This window comes from Moschus berezovskii, chromosome 7 (genome assembly GCF_049115385.1).
Source record: "Moschus berezovskii isolate FMDL1 chromosome 7, NW_MosBer_1.0, whole genome shotgun sequence".
In the NCBI taxonomy this organism is placed as follows: domain Eukaryota; kingdom Metazoa; phylum Chordata; class Mammalia; order Artiodactyla; family Moschidae; genus Moschus; species Moschus berezovskii.
Genome location: NC_142466.1, coordinates 69,888,469 through 69,910,160, shown reverse-complemented (window position 1 = coordinate 69,910,160; position 21,692 = coordinate 69,888,469). Strand labels below are relative to the sequence as shown.

General features: G+C 47.5%; 1 protein-coding gene across 3 annotated transcripts in view; it reads right to left on the bottom strand.

Moving 5' to 3' along the window:
• CCDC180 (coiled-coil domain containing 180) overlaps nt 1-21,692 on the bottom strand; it is a 76,916-nt gene that overhangs the window by 6,280 nt on the left and 48,944 nt on the right. For 2 of the 3 annotated variants that reach the window (XM_088837987.1, XM_088837988.1), the window contains 16 exons: nt 20,331-20,506; nt 18,727-18,907; nt 17,666-17,812; nt 16,784-16,928; nt 16,478-16,594; nt 15,163-15,261; nt 12,994-13,113; nt 11,237-11,409; nt 10,926-10,981; nt 10,730-10,808; nt 8,921-8,995; nt 5,303-5,369; nt 4,510-4,651; nt 1,311-1,471; nt 629-766; nt 29-140 (listed from right to left, as the gene is read on the bottom strand). In XM_088837987.1, the coding sequence (XP_088694113.1) occupies nt 29-140; nt 629-766; nt 1,311-1,471; nt 4,510-4,651; nt 5,303-5,369; nt 8,921-8,995; nt 10,730-10,808; nt 10,926-10,981; nt 11,237-11,409; nt 12,994-13,113; nt 15,163-15,261; nt 16,478-16,594; nt 16,784-16,928; nt 17,666-17,812; nt 18,727-18,907; nt 20,331-20,506 (1,988 nt within the window). The remainder of the gene's footprint in view (nt 1-28; nt 141-628; nt 767-1,310; nt 1,472-4,509; nt 4,652-5,302; nt 5,370-8,920; nt 8,996-10,729; nt 10,809-10,925; nt 10,982-11,236; nt 11,410-12,993; nt 13,114-15,162; nt 15,262-16,477; nt 16,595-16,783; nt 16,929-17,665; nt 17,813-18,726; nt 18,908-20,330; nt 20,507-21,692) is intronic. The other variant, XM_088837989.1, reaches the window with a different exon arrangement.

The window sequence follows — 21,692 nt, the reverse complement described above, 5'->3', positions numbered from 1 at the left end:
AGGGCACAAGGGCCAGTGGGGCGCATACTTGCAACCTGGACATCATCAATGGTGACCACCTCATCCAACTGCAGCAGGAACTTCTCGGTGAAGGTGGCCAAGCTGGCTATGAAAAACCGGGCGTACTTCCTTGTGCATTCCTGGAGGAAACATGGGGAGCATGGTGCTATAAGGAGAGGACCCTGGGTCCACAGGCAGGCCAAAGATGGGTTTGGAGAGCAACGCGTGAGACAAAACGAGGGCCATGAGTCAACTGTGTCCAAGTTAACAGGCATCTGGTCTTTCTCCAGGAGGCTTCTCCTAAGAGTGACTTGAAAATAGGAAGTGATTCTGCAATGGCCAAGGGACACACACAGACAATTTACCAAAGAGGAAAGAAAACTTGACATGGATCTTGGGAGAAAAAATTTCTCATTACTAATTAATTTAGAAATTTTAAAATGCAAGTTAAAACAGCCAATAAAGACCATCTCCACCTATAAAACCTGCCCACTTTCATGCCCTGCTTTGGCCAGGGTGCCAGCATAAGGCTGGGCTCAGAGCTGTTGGTGGGCTGTCAGTTGGGGTGACTTCGGGAGGGCAGGGCAGCCCTCAGCACCTAAGCATGGTAGTAGAAGGAACTACTGACCTCCAGCTTCTCCTTGGTTACCACAATCAAGGTGTCCAAGTCTCCCTGCCTCTTCTCTTCCACTTGACATAGAGACTCCATATCTTGGAGCTGTGCAGGGTGTCCGAGATTTGGGTGGAGCTTCTGGGCATTTTCATCCTTCAGACAATCCAGAAATCAGTGGGTTTTTTGACTTGAGGTCTTGAGGTCAGGACTAAGAAGTCACTGGCCTAGGTCCTCTGCCAATTATGGCCATGATGTGTGCGTTGACCTGGGTGTGTGTGAAGGGCTGTGGACAGGCAAAGGAGTGGCAGGGTACGCAAGACTGAGGCATGGCTGGAACCAACTCCGAGGGTTAGAAATTGGGAGAGCTGAGCATCTTTCCTGGAACAATCAGGGATTCCGTCCAATAAAATCAACAGCATGAACGGCCCCTGGTTCCAAGGACCAAGTGGACAATCATTGTTGATCTCAAGGTCCACAGCCCCACAGAACCAGCCAACCTACCCGCTATATCCAACAAGGAATGTGCTGAATCCTTTCCATGAACGAGCTGTTGGCTCGGCTCTTATCTCTCCAGTGCCTAGTGTCCCTCACCCCCACCTGATAATCCCAGGCCTGGCCCAACTCCTTCCCTGGGGCTCAGTTCTGCTGATGCCCTGCCTCTATGTCTGAACTTCCAGGGCGATCCTGGGGGGCCCACCTTCCTTTTCTCCAGCTTTTCCTGGTAATTCAAGAACTGTTCTCGGATCACTTTGGTGGAGGCGCAACATTTTTTCCAATGGTGCTCCTTGAAATTCTCCATCACCAGCCAACACACCTGGGGCAGAAGCTCCTCAAATCTCCTCATCTGGGCCCGTAATTCTGTAGGAATTGGGGGTGGGGAGCCAGGGGAGAGGACTGAGCAGAGCCAAGTTGCTGAGGCCATTTCTCCAACAAAGGCTCGATGCAGTTTCCCAAAGAGAAAGGCTTGGTCTACAATGCGGTAATAGCTATTCCATCAAAAGGGGTCCTGTGGGAAAACTGGTATTAAAGATACTGGATTAAGCAAGTTCAAAGGACTTCTCACACTGTAGGACTTGCCAGCACTTTATAAACTGCACTGCATCTTTCAGCAGTTCTATTTCATCCGTTCTCTTCAAATATTACCTTGACCCAAGTCTTCTCCTCTCCCTCTGAATCTCTAAGTAGCTGCATGCCAGACCTACTTTTTCCTTCATCTCTCTCCTCTATTTCTAGTCCTTTGTTTTTCTGTGTTACATTTATGGTTATTTTCTTTGGCACTAAAGCCACTCATAATTTTAAAATTTCAACGATTTATTTTTCCAATATACATAAGCTTTATTTGGTTCTCTTTTTATTTGGTTTCTCTTTACTTATTTACTTGCTCATTTTAATAGTCTTTGGCTCCTTACTCATATTTCTAATTTCCTCTTTTATTTAACTTGAAATAATTACTGTATTTTATATTCCGTGTCTTGATACATTCAATATCTGAAGTCCTTACTGATCTCATTCTGTTGCCTCATGCTGAAGGTACCTTTTTGCTGCGTGTGTGTGTGTGTTGTTTTATGGTGAGCTCTTATTTGGGGCATTTTATGTGTGGGAATCCCTGGAGGCCTGAATTGAAGGTAGGCTTCTCTGGAGAGGATTTGTAGTATCTCTACTAAACAAGCATCTGGGCATGACACCCTCAAAATCATTTTAAGCTATCATCTAGAAATCTTCTGGATGATCCACAAACACAAAGTTGAATTCAGGTTTATCTAAGTGCAACTTCAGTTTAAACACCACAAAAGGGCTGACTTATAGATTCTCATTAGAGTTTTTCTTCTTTGTCCGGTGCCATGGCTTATAACAAGACACTCTCCTTCTAGTCAGTGGGGGAGGAGGTTTTGGTTTCTGTCTCATTCCCTTGACTCTGCAGATGGAGCCCTGTGGAGTCCCAGTTTTCTGTGGCTTGTGTCCTTTCAGGCTGCACACCTTGGGTGGTCTGGGGCTTGGTCTCTGTTCCCAGTGACCTGGAGGCCATGAAAACAGAGGCTCAAGTGGGCCTGAGAGTTAGCCAAGCCCTCAGGGCAGTAGCCAGAGCTCCTGCTCAGTTTATCTGTATTCCTATTCCCACTTATCTTGAGGCCTTATGTGTTTCTTACTTTACAGTGAGCTTATCCATGCATTTAAAAGTTTATCACAAAAGTGTTATATCCAGGATTTTTACATGTTTTCAGTTGGAGAGTTGCTCAGGATACTTTACTCCCTGTAGGAAATGGAAGTCTTCATTTCATGTGAACTGTCAGCCTTCCTGGGAGGGACATGATCTGCAGCATTTCCCAAACCCATGTGACCATGGAACCTTTCTTTTGAGGAAGATCACATAGGATGGAACCCCACAGAGTTCAAGTGGGGAAGCTCTGAGCTAGAGAAACCAAATGCTGCCTGTGGTTTCAACTCCAGTCATTCTACAACTACAGGAATGAGAGCCATTGTTGATTTCTCCTGTAGATGGCAAGGCTGTGAGGGGCTTAGTCCTTAAAAATGCCTTGCATGGTGGATGTTATCCTTGTCTCCATTTACAGGCAAGGGGAGGTGACTTGGTCAATGTCATACAGCTGGGGAACGGCAGTGCTGGGTCTTGATCTCAGGTCTGGCTATCCCCTAATCCTCTCCCTCGTCTACCCCTACTGCCCCTCACCCCACAGCGGGCTTGAAATGGGCCCTTAGGCTCCCTGCCTTACAAGTAGAGATAGTTAGGACTTAACGACTGCAAAAACACGTATGGCTGTAGACATGGAGAATTGGGCAAGGAGACGGGCAGCTATGGGTGTGTTTTCACAGCTCCTTTTATGTTGCTATAATCAACATAAATCGCAAGATATATCCTGCCTCCCTGTTTTCATGTCGCTGTTCTCTAGGAGGCTGTGTCTATCAAGTTCATCATAGCCCAGGCACACAGTAGACACGGTGGGAGGATTCTTCAAATGATTAAACACAGAGGCACCATATGACCCAGCAATTCTACTCCTAGTTACACACCCAAGAGAAATGAAATCATACATCCACATACAACATGGACATGAATGTTTATACCAGCGCCATCCAAAATTGTCAAACGGTGGATACAGTCAAATGTCTGTCACTGAACAAATAAACAAACTATGGCATATGATTCAGCCATGAAAAGGCTACATGACACCTACTAACAATGGATGAACAGAGAGTAGGTTAGTGGTTGCTGAGGGCTGGGAACATGATGGAGGGACAGAGGTTCTGAAATTCACAGTGGCGATGGTTGCACAGCTCTGTGAATATATTAAAATCCACTGAATTGTACAGTAGCTTTCCACTATCTAACTATCTTACGTTTGTGCGCGTGTTCAGTTGCTCGGTCATGTCCGATTCTTTGCGACCCTTTGAATTGTAGCAGGCTTCTCTGTCCACAGGATTTCCCAGGCAAGAATACTGGAGTGGGCTGTCAGTTCTTCCTCCAGGGGATCTTCCTGACCCAGGGACTGAACCCATATCTCCTGCATTGCAGGCAGATTCTCACATGGTAGTGTATATATGTCAATCCTAATCTCCCAGTTCATCCCACCCTCCCTTTCCCCTCTATTTCATTGAGTGAATATCTCAGTAAAACTGTAAACATTTTTCAAAGAGTGAAACATTTTTAGTGATACAAATCACTGTATTTCTCAAGAAAAATCGACTTTTGGGGGGGAGGGCATGTTTTTCCCCCAGTTAAATCTGATCAAGGTTTTTACCTAATTCTAAGATGTCAGTTTTTCACAGGGAGGATCTTCTGCCTCCATGTGACCTCCAGGTCAGGAGGGCATCATTCAGGCTGTGAGTGGCCACCACCTTTCTGTAGCCCCACCTGCCACCTGCCTGCTGGTCACACCTACCTATGAGGCAGGAGTTGTGGTAATCTTCTGTCTGGCTGTGGTACTCCAGGATCTTCTTGCAGATGTTCTCTGCGCACTGGTCGAAGGTTTCGTACATGCAGTCAGGCCTGGTGACTGAGCGTTTCTCTTTGCGGTAAAACTCCTACAGGGGAGGGTTGACAGTGTGGGTGCCAGGCCTCTCTCCAGGGGGCTCTGGCCCAAGATCCTGGCATCTTCCTCTGTGCTCTCCTCACCCCTTGGTCTTCTCAACTGCTGTCCCCCTACACTGGGGTCTCTCCTCCTCCCTGACTGTCCCTGTCACCACAGTCAGCGTCCTAGGGCTACACAAGGCACAAGAAAGTCAACGGTAAAACTCTGTGCATCCTTCAAGACTAAGATGGGTCTTCCACCCATGAGACCAAGAGCTTTCTATGGAGTGCCAAGCTGGGCCACTAACACAGATGACCCAGAGCTCTGCTCCAAAGACTCACACCCAGGGGGTGCCACCACATGTCATTCTCTGCTGGGTGCTGGCCACGCAGGGGCAGAGACCAGGCTTGTTCCTGATATCGGGTGTGCTAAATATCTGACACACAGGACCCAAGAAAAGTTTGGTGGCTGAATAAATGGGTAAACGAATGGATGAGCTTTAATTCTAGGATGAAAAACACCACACAAGGTGACAGAAGCTGGGTAGCTGTGGTCACGGGGGCTGTAGAGTTTTACCCAAAGGTCATTATTGGCAGAAGGCAGCGGGGAGAGCCCACTGGGGGCATGTGGCCAGCAGATGGCAGAAGGGCAGGCAGAGCCCTACCTCCATGACCGTCAGCAGGTGCTCGTTGCTCTCCCAGAGGAGGTTCAGGATGATGCCTTTAAAATCCCTGCAACACACAGGAGACAGATCCCTGAGAGCGCTTGTCTAATCACACTAAATGGTGTGGACAAGACCAAACGGACACAACATTCTGAGTACTCAGCAGCCCAGCCAGAACTGGACTTGGACAGCTTGGGATGCCCAAGCATGCTCCCACCTCGCATTTCTATTTGTCAGGTTGAATGCCTCTTGCATGTGCCAAGCTGTGTTTGGCCCCTTCCAAGTGTCTCTGCTCTCTTTTGTTCCTCATTACTCCTTGGAATTACTCACTCTTGCCCCAGGGCCACTGCTCACACTGATTCCTCTCCAGGGAACACAAATAACTTTCCTCTTGGTCACATTTGCTTTTCCTCTGGCCCTGGCTCAGGGGCAATCCCTGACTGCCTCCTTCCAGTGCCCTGAGCAGCTCTCAGCTTTATAGCCTCCCCATATGGGCTCTGGGGATTGATAAGTGTGACTGGCTGATTGATTAACCCCATCTCTCCCAGCAGCTGGTAAAGTCCACCAGGCCACACACTGTGTCTGTTTTCATTCACCATAGAATCCCCTGTCCAGTGTATTGCCTGCACTTATCAGTGTCTCTGTCTTGGTTGAGAGAAAAAGAATGATTTCTTTTAAATATTAATCAAATGAGCAGGACTGCCTGTAGGACCAAACATCCTCTTTCTGATACATCTGGCCTTTAGGCTGACTGTGCACACCAGGTGCTTTACTGAACAAATCTGCCCAGATCTAGCGAATATTCCTGTCAGTAAGGTCAACTGTCTCAATACCAAAAGTGAAATAAGGGACTGATGTGTTAGAACTGCACGTACCTGGAAGACAACTATTTTTTTCAAAATTACTGTAAAGTGATGCAGTGACTGTTTTACACACACATCATTTTTGACCAGTTTCTAAAATATATGTATATATATTTTTAAATTCCCTCAAATTAAAAAAAAAAAATGGAGAAGGAAATGGCAACCTACTCCAGTATTCTTGCCTGGAGAATCCCATGGAGAGAGGAGCCTGGCAGGCTACAGTCCATGGGCTTGCAGAGTCAGACACAGCTTAGCAACTAAACCACCACCAAATTAAAAAAAGGGACTTCTCTGGTGGCCCAGTGGTTAAGACACCGTTCTTCCACTGCAGGGGGCACAGGTCCAATTCCCTGTTGGGGAACTAAGATCCTGCATGCCTCTTTGCCAAAAAACGTGTGTGTGTATGTGTGTGTGATGTGATCTTTCATTTACAAATTCACTCATAATTAAAGAAAATTAGAAATAAGTTGAAAAGCAAGATGGAAAAATTAATGTTAACATTTACTATATTTCCTTCTGCTGATGTTTAAATTGGTTTGGAATTAGGTTCATGTGCTTTTTACATTCTGAACCCTTTAAAGTGTTCCCCCTACATTATGCTATCATTTTAAATGGCTGTGTAACACCATTGGGTATGTATGTACTGTTTATGATCCCCTAGTTTTGGACTTTAGGTTTTCCCCCCATTTTTAGCTTGGATAAAAAGTATTGCATGGTACATATTCATGCAAATGCTTCCTTCCTGAGAGATGGCTTCTTTGGGAGAGGGACCCATGGAGCTGCACAAAAGGTATAACTTCACAGCTTTCACCACTACTTTTCCCAGCCCTTTCTAGGAAGAGAGTTTGCTCTCTGATGACTTTGACAAAAACTGCCCTTGAGCAAATATCAGGTTCTTCTATATGCGTTCGCTATACCCTTCCCAACTTCTGTTGCATGACTCATGCTCCTGGCACGGCTTTACTGAGGATAATTTGGAACTTTACTGGCTTCTTGGGAAAATAAGATCTCCCTAAACTGACTCCTCTAAGACCTCTCCCTCCCTGCTCCCCCCGCCCCCATCAACACCTCTGCTCCTTCTTCCCCATTTTGCCATCTTCCATCTTCCCTTCAGTTGCCTGGTTTCCTCTGACATGTCCCCCTCTAAACAGCTACCTCCTCTATCTCTCTGTCCTTCCTGTCAGACCTGTCCCTTCCCACTCCAGCCCTCAACTCCCTACAGCTGCTTGAACTAAGTTTAGGCCCCTGACCCTATCAAGGCTCTCAAGGGACTGAGGGACTCCTGAAAGCAACTGCCTGAGGCTAAGGGGAAAAGAGGCTAGTGAGAAGCATGCTGGATGTTTCATCCACTCATATGTGCTCTAGAAGTAAAAAACTCTTATAATTATTTATGTGAGTTCAACAAGAAGTTGTCCTTCTTGCGATGGGACATAATTGGAAACACTGGTAGATAAAAGAGACTTTGACTGAAATGTCATATGGACAACAATGTATAAGATCGGACATGATCAAACATTTTAAAGAAACTAAGGTTGACTTGATGGAGACAATGCTTTTAAGCCCTCTTTGGAAAATCAACCTGGCACCTGGTTTATGGGGTTCCCAGCTTCATAGGTGGGTAAGAAAAACCTTACAGTATTGTGGAGACCTTAAGAAGAGAGGAGTTCACCCAAATCTATAGGTACTATGGGTGAAATCTGACTTGTCTTCCTAGTCTCAAGAGGCTTTTAAGAGTCTAATCTGAGAATCTTCATGAAAAGTTCCAGCAATGCAAACATAAAAGTTTCAGTGGTCAGTTACCACTCTTGCTGCATTTATGTAAATAATCAGGCCAAATCTAAAGAGACCAGACTTGTTTTGTAAAGAAGAATCAAAAGAAGGGCAACAGTTTCAATAACTACAGCGCTCTCTCATGATTAGTAGATCCTAACCCTATTTGTTAGCTTGGAGGATTCATGACTTCCCTGGAAACTGGACCAGATCTTGCCATCACGCGTATTTTGTCAATTCTTATCAAATCTCGACTCTTCTGTTGTTGTTTAGTCACTGAGTCATGTCTGACTCTTTTGTGACCTCATGTACTGTAGCCCACCAGGCACCTCTGTCCTCGGGATTTCCCAGGCAAGAATATTGGTGTGGGTTGCCATTCCCTTCTCCAGGCTCAATTCTTCTAGCCTCCTTTATATCTGGCTACAACTCCTCATACTAATATTTCTAATTTTTCTCCCACCCTCCTGACTTTACATCACTGAGAGCTGAACCCTAAATGTCTAGGTCCCTGTTGGGACTCGCAGTTGTTCTATAGCTGGTTTTTCCTCCAGTATCCAAAGAAGCCCTGCCAGTGGAATTGGGTGATGGACAACTGGAATGCCAGGAGCTGCTCCTAAGTGGGCCACTCTGGGGCTTCAGGCCCAATGTCTAGAAAGCTCCTTGACTGGCTGCCCTACGACCAAGCCGCAAGAGATGGAGCAGCTGGCCTTTAATAAACAAAAGGTGATGGAACAGAAATAAACAGATTGTTCAAAGGAAAGAAGAATGTCTTCTTGATGAATGCCTGAATTTGGTGAAAATGTCTCTCAATAAGTTTAGGTGAAATAGGCTGAGACAAACAGACCTTGACCCTTACCAGTCCCCTCGCAGACTTCTGCTCTGTCCCTCTACTGCTTATTTTCCCCTCAGTTGAGTCAGATTTAGCTGCCAAGTGACAAAGATGACAGGTTAAAATGGAGTTAAAGGAAATGGCATTGACACTTACTCTGCTGGAGGAGGCTTGTCGCCGAGCACCTGGTACTTTCTATCTAGCCGGTTGGGCTTGGTGTACCGCGTGATGCTGTGGGGCAAAGGTGGGTTAGTGCTCTGCAAGCTGGAGACAGACACAAGCAGATCTGAGTCTGTGGGAGCCCTACCCGGACCTGCCTGTGCAGCCCAGCCCTTCAAGCTGCAGCCCCACACCTCTACAGCTCTGCAGACAGCCTTATAGTAGGGATGGAGCCCTAACCGCTGAAACCCACACAAGGCCGGGGGGGAGGGATGGAGGCCTCCAGCCCCGAAAGTAGAATCCTTGCTTCCCTGTGGTGAGGACCCAAAGAAACACAGGTTGAGAGCCTCAGGTAGGGATGCCAAATTTTCAAATAAAAGCACATATTAAATTTGAATTTCTTAACACATTATAAACCAAAACTATACATCAATAAAATACATTTTAAAATAAACTTGAATTTCATATAAGCAATAAGCAATTTTTCGCATACATACCATGTATTATTTGGGACATACTCATATTAAAAAATATTATGTGTTGTTTTTCTGAAATTCAAATGTAACTGGACATCCTGAATTTTCATCTGGCAGCCTTAGCAGCATATATATTTCACTGGTAACCACTGAGAGATTGATTATACAAATGGACAATGGCTATACCGTATATAGAGAACCCTGGCTGATAAGCTGTAACAACCTGCCTAGGACACTAAGCCCTTAGCTACAATAAACGATTCAGGAAGCCCGCCTGCTGGAAGTCAGACTTGCAGAAAGACAGATTGCTATCTTTAGTAACAATCCAGGAAGCCAAATAATACCCCCTGTAACAATCAACCCCACAGGGCCAGGACCTTCTCAGTACCTGACAACTCCCTTAGATTTTGTCCCTGCTTCTGATTTAGGATGAACAAGTCAAATATATACCCCTAACCAATCACACAGGATGTCCACTGCTTGTGGGCCTCCTCCAGCCTTCCCAGGGCAATAGCCACCAACAGGGCACATCTGAAGTCTTCCCTATTCTCCACTACACCCCTTTCCCACTCCCTTGCCTGCCTTTGGGTCTCTGCTAAAATGTAAGCGATAGTGGCTGATTCCCTGGTTGTAGCAAGCTCTGCATAGTCTTTGCTTTTCCCATTTGGTTGGTCTTTGTTTATTTCCACACTGCAGATGGCACGCCTGTTCAAAAAGACTTTCTGAATGTATGCAAAGCAGGAATCTCTTCAGAGTCACGTCTTCAAAACCAAGAATTAAACTAGGTCAATAACGGTTCATCAGAGACTCAGAAAATCAGGTCAGCCATGTGGCTTCTGTCATCCACCTTCTATAAAATCGGTGTCAGGGGCCATCCAGGGCCCACACTCACTGAGCCATGAGTCTAACGACCCTGACAGAGCATAATGGGCAGAACTCATGGCCACGATGCAGAGACCCAGAGCTCTCAAGACTCCATGATGTCATCCAAGGAAAGCCAACTCCAAGGTCATGCCCTCTGACAGACACAGTGTGTATGGGAGGTAGCTGTCACTGTGGATAACCACCCAACGCCCTGACAGGTTCTCAGGGTGAAGGGCTGTGAGAGTCAAGCCACTGGGCAGGGATGAGAATAGAGCTGTCTAAAACTGGCTTTGGAGTTGGCCCATTTGCGGGGTCCCAACTTGGAAGGTCCCTATTTGGAGAGTCTGTGAGCACGGGAGACACATTCTGAGGCCATCAGCAGACAAAGGGTAGCCTCTGGCCTCCGTCTGGGGGTCGGGGGGTTGAGTCTGGGGAGGGGAGACTGCAGGCAGCCTAGCCTCTCTACCTTGCTGCCGAGGTGGCACTGGCGATGGACAAGTCCTTCTTCAAGGAGTGCTCTGCTCGGTTCCGGAGTCGCCTCAAGGCTTTGGGTGACGGGTACCCAGGAGAACAACAGAGGATCCAAGATGAGGAGGGGCCAGATGGCATCCCCGGCTACCCTACTGTCAGCGCCCTAAATCCACAGGCCTGTCTGCCCCTACCTGTCTGGGACCGTTCTTTTTCGCACTGATGGGTTGAGGACTTTGAGTCAGGAAACCTGAAACCAAAGGAAAGGACGTGAGCTTTTCCCCAATGACCAAGAGGATGGCTCAGGCCAGGCACTGGGCACCATCCTGGTTAGCCCACGATGCCACGTGAATCCACCCAATCGTGAGCTCCACTTCAGAGGAGGAAGCTGAGGCTCTCAGGGGAGAAGGAAGCCCCTGCACAAGGTCACAGCTGTTAGGGTGGGCTCACATGTGGACTGGCCCCTGAAGGCTTGGGCCCCACTGTTCACACCCGGGCCACTCACTGCAGGATTCTCTTGACCACCTCCACGGCTGGGTCTTCAATCATGGACTTCCCCATGCGGCTTGGCTGGGCAAAGGACTCAGGGGTGACCATGTCTACCTTAGCCTCTTCTTCACAGATTTCTGAAGATAACAAGATGTCACTCTCCACCTCCAGGTCAGTCAAGACGTTGTCCTGCAGGCCAAAGAGCAGGGCCTGATTGTGGGTGTCAGGGAGGCAGGCAGGCTGGGTTCCCATCCCAGGACCACCTGGCCCAGGTGCTGCAGGCTGACCACTTTGAGCCTCTCTTGCCCCTTCTGTGAAGCAGCAGGGAATATATACCTTAGAGGGCCATTCATTCATGTGTGCATGCTGAGACCGTCAAAAGTATTTCTCGAGTGCCTGCTTTCTGCAAGGCTCTCCTGGGCCTGGGACACAGGGTAAAGGGGCCACACGTGACTCTTATCCTCATGGAGCTTACAGTCTGGTCAGAGAGACAAGACATTTAATATAGACTTCTACAAATAAATGGTCAAATTGGGGCCAGTGCAATGAAAACAAAGTTACAGCATCTTCCCTGAGGCTGAGGGTCATGAACTGGGCTACTTGCAGAAGTGCCCAGGTGGTGTTTTTGAGCAAAGGACAAGTAAACAAATGAGTGCATGGATAAGTGAGTGGCCACCTCCACCTTGAGCTGGACCTTAGAGAAACAGTGAGTGAGGGACCCACCATGAGCACTTAGTTGAGCTGTGCCCTATTTTATTCTGTGTCTTGGCTGCACTGTAAGCCCTGGAGGGAAGGACTCCAGCAGGACTCCTGAGTTTCGTCTTGTGGGGCTCAGTACTGTTGGTGTGATGAAAGCGTAGGCTGGCAGCACAGCAGGAAGAGCCTCCCCACAGAAGGAAAGGCTGGTTCAAAGCATGGCAGTGAGAGGCTGGGCCTGAGGGTGGTCAGAGCACAGTTTGAGGGGCATCCACTTATGCTGCCCTCGGCTCTGTGACAGGTCCTCCTGGAAGCTGGTTGAGACCTCTGGTGAAAGCTTGGTGAGAGAGGTTGAGTGCGGGGTGAGGGTGACAGGCTCTGCCCTCTTGGGGCACACAGTCTAGGGGAGACAGCTCCTAAAAGGGGAACCTCACTGAATGGTCCATGGGTTCATGTGGAAACTGAACATGCCACGGGAGATACTGGCCCAAACTAGTGGGTGAGTGAAGGCCTGGGGGAAAGTGAGCTCTTAGAGGGACCAGAGAAATGAAGGGGTCAAGGAAGGCTTGGTGAGGATCTGGATCTTATCCTGAGGACAGGAGAGGGATACCGGCAGACTGGCCTTGTCCAAGAGGCCTGGCTGCAGCTCAGGGAATGGATCACAGGGGGAAGAGAGGATCAGGACAGCCATATGCGCAAAAGATGAGGGGCTTGGACAAGGTAGTGGGGGTGGGATGGGGAGAAGCTGGTGGCTGCTAATGGGAGCAGGTGGGAAGGAAGAGGCTGAGAGGTGAGACTTCCCTGAGAGCTGAGGGCCCTGATGGGGTGGGGAGGTGCTGCCAGGAGGTGATGGATCTCCGAAGTGACCAGTACAGGGAAGTGGCCCATCTGGGATGTGAACCCAGATCTGACTCCACAGTCTGCGGCCTTTCTAAGGCATCCCTGCAGGCCTGATGTCCAGCAGGGGCCTGGGACAACTTCTCTCCCTGGGATCTGCTGAACTCTGTGGGACACCTGGGAGCCCAGTCCCCATAGCTCAGATGCTCTTCCCTGTGGCTGCCCCATCCCATTCCTTACGGAAAAGACCAGGTGAGTCATGGATATCATGTCCCGCTTGCAGTTGAGATATTCAATCCTTTGGCTCAGCTTTTCTTTCCAAGTTCGAATAAGGCCAAGGAGGTCTTCTGTGCTCACTACCTAGTGAGAATATGGAGGAAAAAAGCCACAGGAAGCAGGCCGCAGGTGGTCAGGCTGACTCCATGTGGACTGCAGGAACCGGCTGGCTGGTGAGGACACCTCTTGCCTCCAGGGAGGCCCTCCTCTTGCAGGGAAGGCCCTGGAGGAATGAGGAGCCCTGGGCCAGCTGTCTTGGGTGACTCTACTGGGCAGTGGGTCCTTCCTGGATGGGGCATCAGGAGTTCTATTCCTGGTTCTATGGGTTTGTTCTGAGCAAATGGTTTAAACTTACTTGACTTCCTTAGTGGTTCAGAGGATAGGTAAAGAATCTGCCTGCAGTGCAAGAGACCCGGGTTTCATCCCTGGGTCAGGAAGATCCCCTGGGAAGGGCAGGGCAACCCACTCCAGTTTTCTTGCTTAGAGAATTCCATGGACAGAGGAGCCATGGCCTCAGAGGCCATGAGGTCACAAAAGAGTCAGACACAACTGAGTGACTAAACAGCAAACAGTGATAAAACTTCAACTCGGTTACTGAAACGAAAGAGAAAAGATCCTCTGGCCAGGACACCAGGTTTACAAGTGTCTGGCTGGGCTGGGGAGAAAAGTACTCAGGGTGGCCAGGACACCCTGGCCACAGGGGTGTCACAGGGGACAGAGACATGAACTAGAGGCAGGAGAACAAGCAAGTCAATGATGCAAACATGCAGAGACCTGCTTTGCTGATCAGGGCCTGGCAGGCACTTAGAACCTCACTTCTCTCAGACTTCATTCCAATTTGGAATTTTCACCATTTATACATAGAAAATAGAAGTAACCAGTTTATGCACACTGGTCAAAACAAACGTAAAATCAAACAAAAGATGGTGGTTCAGAGGGCAGAGTCCTTCCGTTACTCATTCAGGGCTGCATTCTAAATATAAGGAGGGAGGCCTCACGACATCAGAGTGGGAGGGAGGTCAGACTCAAGCCCCCATGCTCGTTGGCCTCAACATGCCTGACAGGAAGGTGCTGGGGGCCAGGTACAATGGCTGGTTTCTCTTCTCTTCCTTAATTCCATTGAATAAAATAGAGGTGAAGTAGGAAGGCAGAAGTCCCATCATAAGGAACGCTGGGCTGGAAGAAGCACAAGCTGGAATCAAGATTGCTGGGAGAAATATCAATAACCTCAGATATGCAGATGACACCACGCTTATGGCAGAAAGTGAAGAGGAACTAAAAAGCCTCTTGATGAAAGTGAAAGAGGAGAGTGAAAAAGTTGGCTTGAAGCTCAACATTCAGAAAACTAAGATCATGGCATCTGGTCCCATGGGAAATTGATGGGGAAACAGTGGAATCAGTGTCAGAATTTATTTTTTTGGGCTCCAAAATCACTGCAGATGCTGATTGCAGCCTTGAAATTAAAACAGGCTTACTCCTTGGAAGGAAAGTTATGACCAACCTAGATAGCATGTTAAAAAGCAGAGACATTACCTTGCCAACAAAGGTTCGTCTAGTTAAGGCTATGGTTTTTCCCGTGGTCATGTATGGATGTGAGAGTTGGACTGTGAAGAAAGCTGATCGCCAAAGAATTGATGCTTTTGAACTGTGGTGCTGGAGAAGACTCTTGAGAGTCCCTTGGACTGCAAGGAGATCCAACCAGTCCATCCTAAAGGAGATCAGTCCTGGCTGTTCATTGGAAGGACTGATGTTAAAGCTGAAACTCCAATACTTTGGCCACCTCATGCGAAGAGTTGACTCACTGGAAAAGACTCTGATGCTGGGAGGGATTGGGGGCAGGAGGAGAAGGGGACGACAGAGAATGAGATGGCTGGATGGCATCACTGACTCGATGGAGGTGAGTCTGAGTGAACTCCAGGAGTTGGTGATGGACAGGGAGGCCTGGCGTGCTGTGATTCATGGGGTCGCAAAGAGTCAGACATGACTGAGTGACTGAACTGAACTGAACTGAGGAAGGCTTAGAGGCCCTGTTGGTGGTAGAGAAATCTAGACCACAGATGTAAGTTTATTTCCAGTTAACAATTCTAGCATGCATCTTTACTATCCACAGCTTAGCATCTACTGAACACTTACTTGTTTATTCCTTTCTGAGCTTCGGCACATTTGTACCTTGCTTTGAAGCTGTTCTAGAGAAGAATTTAATCCCTCTGTCTGCAAATTGGATTTTGCCACCTAGAAAAACCAGAGTTTCAGAGATTTACTTCCAGAATACTTATTTTGATCAAGAAAAAGTTTAGAAATCATTATCTGAGAGATGGATTAAATATGAGAAAAATGAAATTGGAGGGAAAATGCAAAGCTGTATTAGAAACTAGACCAATGCAAATTTAAAGGATTTTTTTTTCCTGCCAAATAAATCAGTTTCAAAAATAAAATTGGTGATCCGCAGTACTGGTTGAGGGTGTTAGGAGGACACACTCAGGCCCTGTTGGTGGGGGGGTATCTGTACTAGCCACCTGGAAAGCACAAAGAGCCTTAAAACACTCCTGCTCTAGTCCAGGAATTCTAGCTCTGGGAGGCACCCTATGGACATCATCAGGGTTTCCAGTGAAAGCATGTCTATCACACCACTGTGTGTAATAAGTGAAACCCACCAAGAATTCCTCCAAAAAGGAATGGTTAAATAAAAATGGCAACACATTTGGGAGAGAGAAGCCATCAGAGTGATGTTTTTGAAGAAACTTTTCAGCTTATAAAAAGTTTTTACTGCAGCATAAAAAATTGTAATCAATAGTACTCTTATGTCCACTGCCCTGATCCTCCCAGCTCATAGGACCCTGCTGACCCAGCCACAGCTTCAGCCTCATTGCACCCCCGCGTTTTCTTCTTTGAATGCTCTCTCTCTCCTTGGCTTCAACTCCCCCAGGATTTTTTTCATGATCTCTCCAGGACACTTCTCCACACCTTCCTGCCTGGCTGGTTCCTCCTTCTCCATCAAGCCTTGGGAAGCACTACTTCCCCAGTCCAGATGAAATCCTCTCCTCTATGTCCCCACGCACTTCATGCGGCCCTCTTGTCCTCTGTAGCCCAAATGGCCTGGCATTGCCTGCATTTCCGGTGTCACAGACATGGGTTCACATTTTGGCCCCACAATTTAGGAATGTTGTGTTCTTAATGACTCTCTGCCTCAATTTCTTTATTTCTAAAATGGGCTAAGAACAGCTCTTGTGAGGACTCATATAGTTCATCAAAATAAGCCCACTAAGATGCATGCTGCATGATAACTCAGTGGATGTCAGTAGCTACTGTGATTTAATCTCTGACTTCCTGGCCGGAGGGCAAGTCCCAGAGGGGCAGAGACCACACCGGTATCCCCAGCACCGGGGACAGTGCTGGGGGTGCGGGTGTGTGATAAACATCCAGCAGATAAAGAACGGATCAGTCCTACCTCGCACTTGATGTTTACTTGCAGATTTGTCAGCAAGCGCTGGATTTTCTCTATGAAAATAAGGTCCACGGACAGGTTATGGAATTTACTTTCAAACTTGCTGATGAACTCATTAGCCTTAAAGAAAGAGAAAAAAGTAAAGGAGTGGGGCTTAATTTGGAACTTTTGGACTTTGGAAGCAGAGGGGGACAGGCCCAATCAATGGGTGGAAAGGGGGTTTGACTGGCCTGTTAGGCAGTGAGCAAGGCAACTATGTAAGCGGGTGTCACAGAAGTCTGGCCAGAGGTCAGGGTGTGGCCTACTCACCTGGTCCAGGTAATCGCTCTCCATCTTTTCCATGTTGATCATGATTAAATTTTCAACAAACTCTATCCGGGCAGCTTCCTTCTCTAGTCGATGACACAGTGAGTCAATTTCTTCAGAAGAAAAGTTGCCTCCCTCTGAAAACAATCTGAAAATAATTTGGGAGAATTAAGAGCCATTGATCAGCCCCTGAACCATTCTACCCATCCCAACTACTGTGGTAGACAAGGCTTTAGATTAAAAGTACAAGATCATGGAAAAAGTTCAAGGACACAAGTAGGGAAACAACCCAAATGTCCATCAAGGGATGAATGGATAAACACATCATACACAATGGAATATCATTGAGTTTTAAGAAGGAATGAAATTCTGACGCATGGATAAGCACTGAAGACATTATGCTAAGTGAAAAAGTCAAGCACACAAAAGAACAAATGTGCTGTGATTTCACTTCTATGAGGCCCCTCAGTCAGTTCAGTCGCTCAGTCGAGTCTGACTCTTTGCGGCCCCATGAATCACAGCACACCAGGCCTCCCTGTCCATCACCAGCTCCCAGAGTTCACTCAAACTCAGAGTAGTCAAATTCATAGAGATTGAAAATACTAATAGCATAGTGGTCCCCAGCAGCTGAAGAAAGGCGAAACGGGCAGTTAGTGTTTAGAGCTTCTGTTGTGAGGGTGAAAATGTTCTGGAGATGAATGGTGGTGATGGGTGTACAATAATGTGAACATACTTAATGCCACTGAACTACACATACGACAGTTAAAATGGACAGATTTATGTTATAGATATTTTGTCACAATTGAAAAACGAAGAGGCAAACAAGACCATCTCTCAACAGAGAGAGCCCAGAGGCCCACAGGGGGCCCAGATGCTGGCTCCCACCTGCAGTGCTTGATGAACTCAATGTTGGTGTAGCGCAGCTTGCCCAGGCTCTCTTCCAGGTACTGGCGGAAACTGCGCAGGGACACCTGGATGACATCGACGTAGCTGAGCAGCTCCCGCTGCAAAGTGCTGCTGAGAGTCACCAGCCTGGAGGACACAGGAGGGCAGGGTGGTGACCTGGGCATGGGAGAGCAGCCTGGGAGATGGCTTGAGCACCGTGCCCAGCTGTGCGGTCACCAGAACCATGCCACTCTTCACTGGGTAGACAAAGAGGCCTTAGAAGGAAGTTCAGAATGCCAGTGTGTGCAGACACAGTGTGGGACTCTCAGTGAGCTGGGTCAGAGGGCACCTCTCCTCAGTCTGGCTCCTGCCACCAAATTGCTAAGAGAAGCCCCAGCTCTTCCCCTTACTGCTACCCCCTCTTAACTCCCAGAAATGTGGCTCCTGTGTCCTGGGACTTCTGGAAAGAGCAGCCTGTAGGTTTCCTCTTTACATTCAAGTCTACCCTAACCAGCTGCCTCTTGGGTACCTGACCATGGTACAGACACCTGTGAAGTTTCCTCACCTGTGACCAGATGGAGGCCTTCTGGGGCCTCACTTCAAATCCCTGAATGACCTTGCAGGAAACCCTGGTTCTATCCTGAGCATATTCCCACCTGGAGCTGGGCCAGTGCTCCTTTCTGGTGGGAGAATTCTGCCTCCTCCTCACCTCCCTCCATTCCATGCCCTAGGGCCTCCTGCAGGAAGCTTGTCCTGATTTCCCTGATTTCCGGGTCTTTCCCACCATGGACATGTCAGAACATGTCAGGATCATTTGCATCCCTGCACTCTGACATTTACACCCTCTTCTCTCTCTGGCTGCTCCCCCACTCCCAGAACCAAGCCCCTGGCCAGATGTATCACTGTAGTTGGACTCCTACTCTCAAGAAGATATGAAAATCCTTCTGGAAACCCCGACTCTTCTGCTGTCCACAGCGGATGGGAGGACTGCTTCTCTGAGCATAGACACCTGGCCAGGGTTCTGGGGCTGCCAGCCATGACTGAGCCCCCAAGACCCTTACTTCTGGCTCTTGGTGGCATTGAAGAAGATGTGCTCCATGTCAGAAATCTTGCGGCGGAAGTGTTTGCTCTTCAAGTTTTGCTCTTCTTGGAACTGAAAGAACATCATCCTCTCCTTCCTCAGTGTCTCCATCACCCCTGCACAGTGGCTGTCCAGCCGTTCTTGATGAAGCAAGAGCTCAGCTGAAAGAGGACAAAGGAGCAGGGGGGGCTGAGGTCCTCTGGGACCCTGGGTCAGCTCAGAACAGTGTTCTCCTGGATAGTGATGTGCCTCTCCCAGGCTAGCTACAGAGAAGGGAATTTTTAGGCCAAGGTCCAGTCCCCACTGCCCTCCCCAGGGCTCAGCCTGGAAGTGGACTCAAATCTCAGGGGAACCAATCTAAGACAGTCCCAGTGTCCTTAATTGCAGAGGAGGTTCTGGTTGGCTGTGAGTGGTGGAAATACCCTGCCTGTAGTGGAAGGGAACACGGCCTGGGAGCTAGGAGAGCATCTCCCACCCTAGGAGCAGGTGGGATGGATGTTGGGGAGGGCAGGGATTTTGGTGAGAGGGTCTGGGAGCAAAAGGTCAACACAAAGTTTGGCAGTTGGCATCTGACCCTTTATATCAGTGGTTACTCATCTCCAATAAGCCTGAATTATGGAGGACTTTAAGAGCTCCATCATAGGCCTTAAGAGCTAGCAGAGAGCTTTGGGTTACCTCATCTGATCTCCTACTGCCTTGAGTGGAGGATGTGCTGTGGGCTCAGCTCTGCCAAAAACAAATGGCGGGACTCTGGGGCTTCACTCCTCTGGCCTCCATTTTCACATTGTGCATTGGGCCAGGAGCCAGGGAAGAGAAAGGAAACCAGACTTCAGGGAGCATCTTTGTTTATATTTATATTTAATTTCCCAGATGAGGACAACGAGGTCCCAAAAAGTCAAGTAGGTCTCCTAAGGCCACAGGAAGCTCTCAGGATCTATGATGAAGTTTAAAGTATGACTCAAGTGAAAACCTGAGTTTTCAGGTTGAAGCTTTCAAAATTCAAAAAGCTTCAAAAAAATTGAAGCTTTCAAATAAAAGTGCCCTCCTCCCAAATGATGGAGCCTTCTGCCTTAGAGAGAAATGGCATGTCTTTTTAAGTATTAAAAATTATAAGCTGAAAATAATGAAAGGTCTCCACTTTTGGAGACTCTGGCTTATACCAGTTGTTCATGATTCCACACTGTACCACTTCAAGAAGAGTTAATTACCACCACTAAAATGCCCTCAGGAGGTCAGGAATGGATCAGAGAGGTCACATAACCTGCTCAGAGTCATACAGCTAGAGAGGTTGAGCCTATTAGCTCCGATTCCTGAGCTACAGGCCTGCCTCTAGGGCATCCATCATGAAAGTGTGAATGACAGGTGTGGGAATGTATCTGGGACCCATAAAGCTAAAATAAGATAACGGTCTTCATTTTAGCATCTAACACCCTCTTTAAAAAATCTTAGATGAGGATTCTGTGTACAAACTTCTCTGCCAGCCTGGAAGGTGTGAACCCTCACACACATCTTCCAGTGTGTGATGACAACACGCTAAGCATTGTGTGTTGCAAACCGGGCCTAATGAATGCAGAGCCACAGTACCTGCCCTGACGTTGTGGATATCCTCCTCAATGCGCTGGGCTCTTGGCTGGTGCAGGTGCAGACGCAGCTCCAGTTCTGAATCCAGCTCATCAATCTTGCTGGCCACGATGACCCGAGCATTGAGGGCACAGTGGTCAAACCATTTCTCCAAGTGCTCAAAAAAGCCAGTTCGAAGCCTAAGGGAGAGACCAGCCAGGGTCAGCAACTATGACCAGGGAGAGATCTCTCCAGGATGATACATAAAGTGCTTCCCTCTTTCACTCCTTCTTTCTTATTTAATTTCCCACTACACTGTATCTCTTTGTCTGGGTGGACCATCATTCATTTAGCCAGATCTCCCGGCTGGTGGACATAGCGTGGTTTCCATTCATTTGTTCTTACCAAGAAGACTGTAATGTGTAACCTAATACATATGTCAAGTGTAGAATAATTTCTATAGGATAAATTCCCTGAAAAGTAATTGTTGAATAAAAACCTGAAATACATTTGTGGATCTGGTAGATATGGCCAAACTGCTTCTGTTGCAAGACAATGAATAAAAATTCCTATTTCTCCATTTCTCACTGTGGCCAGTGACCTGCAGCAATGAAAATAAAAGATGCCTGCTCCTTGGAAGAAAATCTATGACAAACTCAAGACAGTGTATTAAAAAGCAGAGATATCACTAGGCTGACAAAGGTCCGTATAGTCAAAGATTTTTTCCAGTAGTCATGTACAGGTGTGAGTTGGACCATAAACAAGGCTGAGTGCTGAAGAATTGATGCTTTCAAATTATGGTGCTGGAAAAGACTCTTAAGAGTCCCTTGGACAGCAAGGAGATCAAACCAGTCAATCCTAAAGGAAATCAACCCTGAATACTCATTGGAAGGACTAATGCTGAAGCTGAAGCTCCAATACTTTGGCCCTCTGGTACAAATAGCGACTCAGCAAAAAGACCAGATGCTGGGGAAGACTGAAGGTAAAAGAAAAGGGAGGAAGATGCTGAGGTGGTTAGATAGCATCACTGACTCACTGGACATTAATTTGAGTAAATTCTGGGAGATAGTGGAGGACAGAGGAGCCTGGTGTGCCGCAAAGTCAGACACGATATAGTGATTGAACAACAATTTCTCCATAGCTTCAGACTGTATTGTCAAACTCTTGAATCTGACAATTTTGTCATATTATGACTGAGATTGAGCATATTTTTATGAGTTCAAGACTATTAAATTTCTTTTCCTGTCTACCATCCACTAGTATCTTTTGCCCATCATTCTAGTATGTAGTTGCACTTTTTCTTATTAATTTCTAGAAGCACTTTATATATTGGGAACACAAGGTCTTTTGACTGAGATGTGAACTGCAAATATTTTTTGCCAGTTG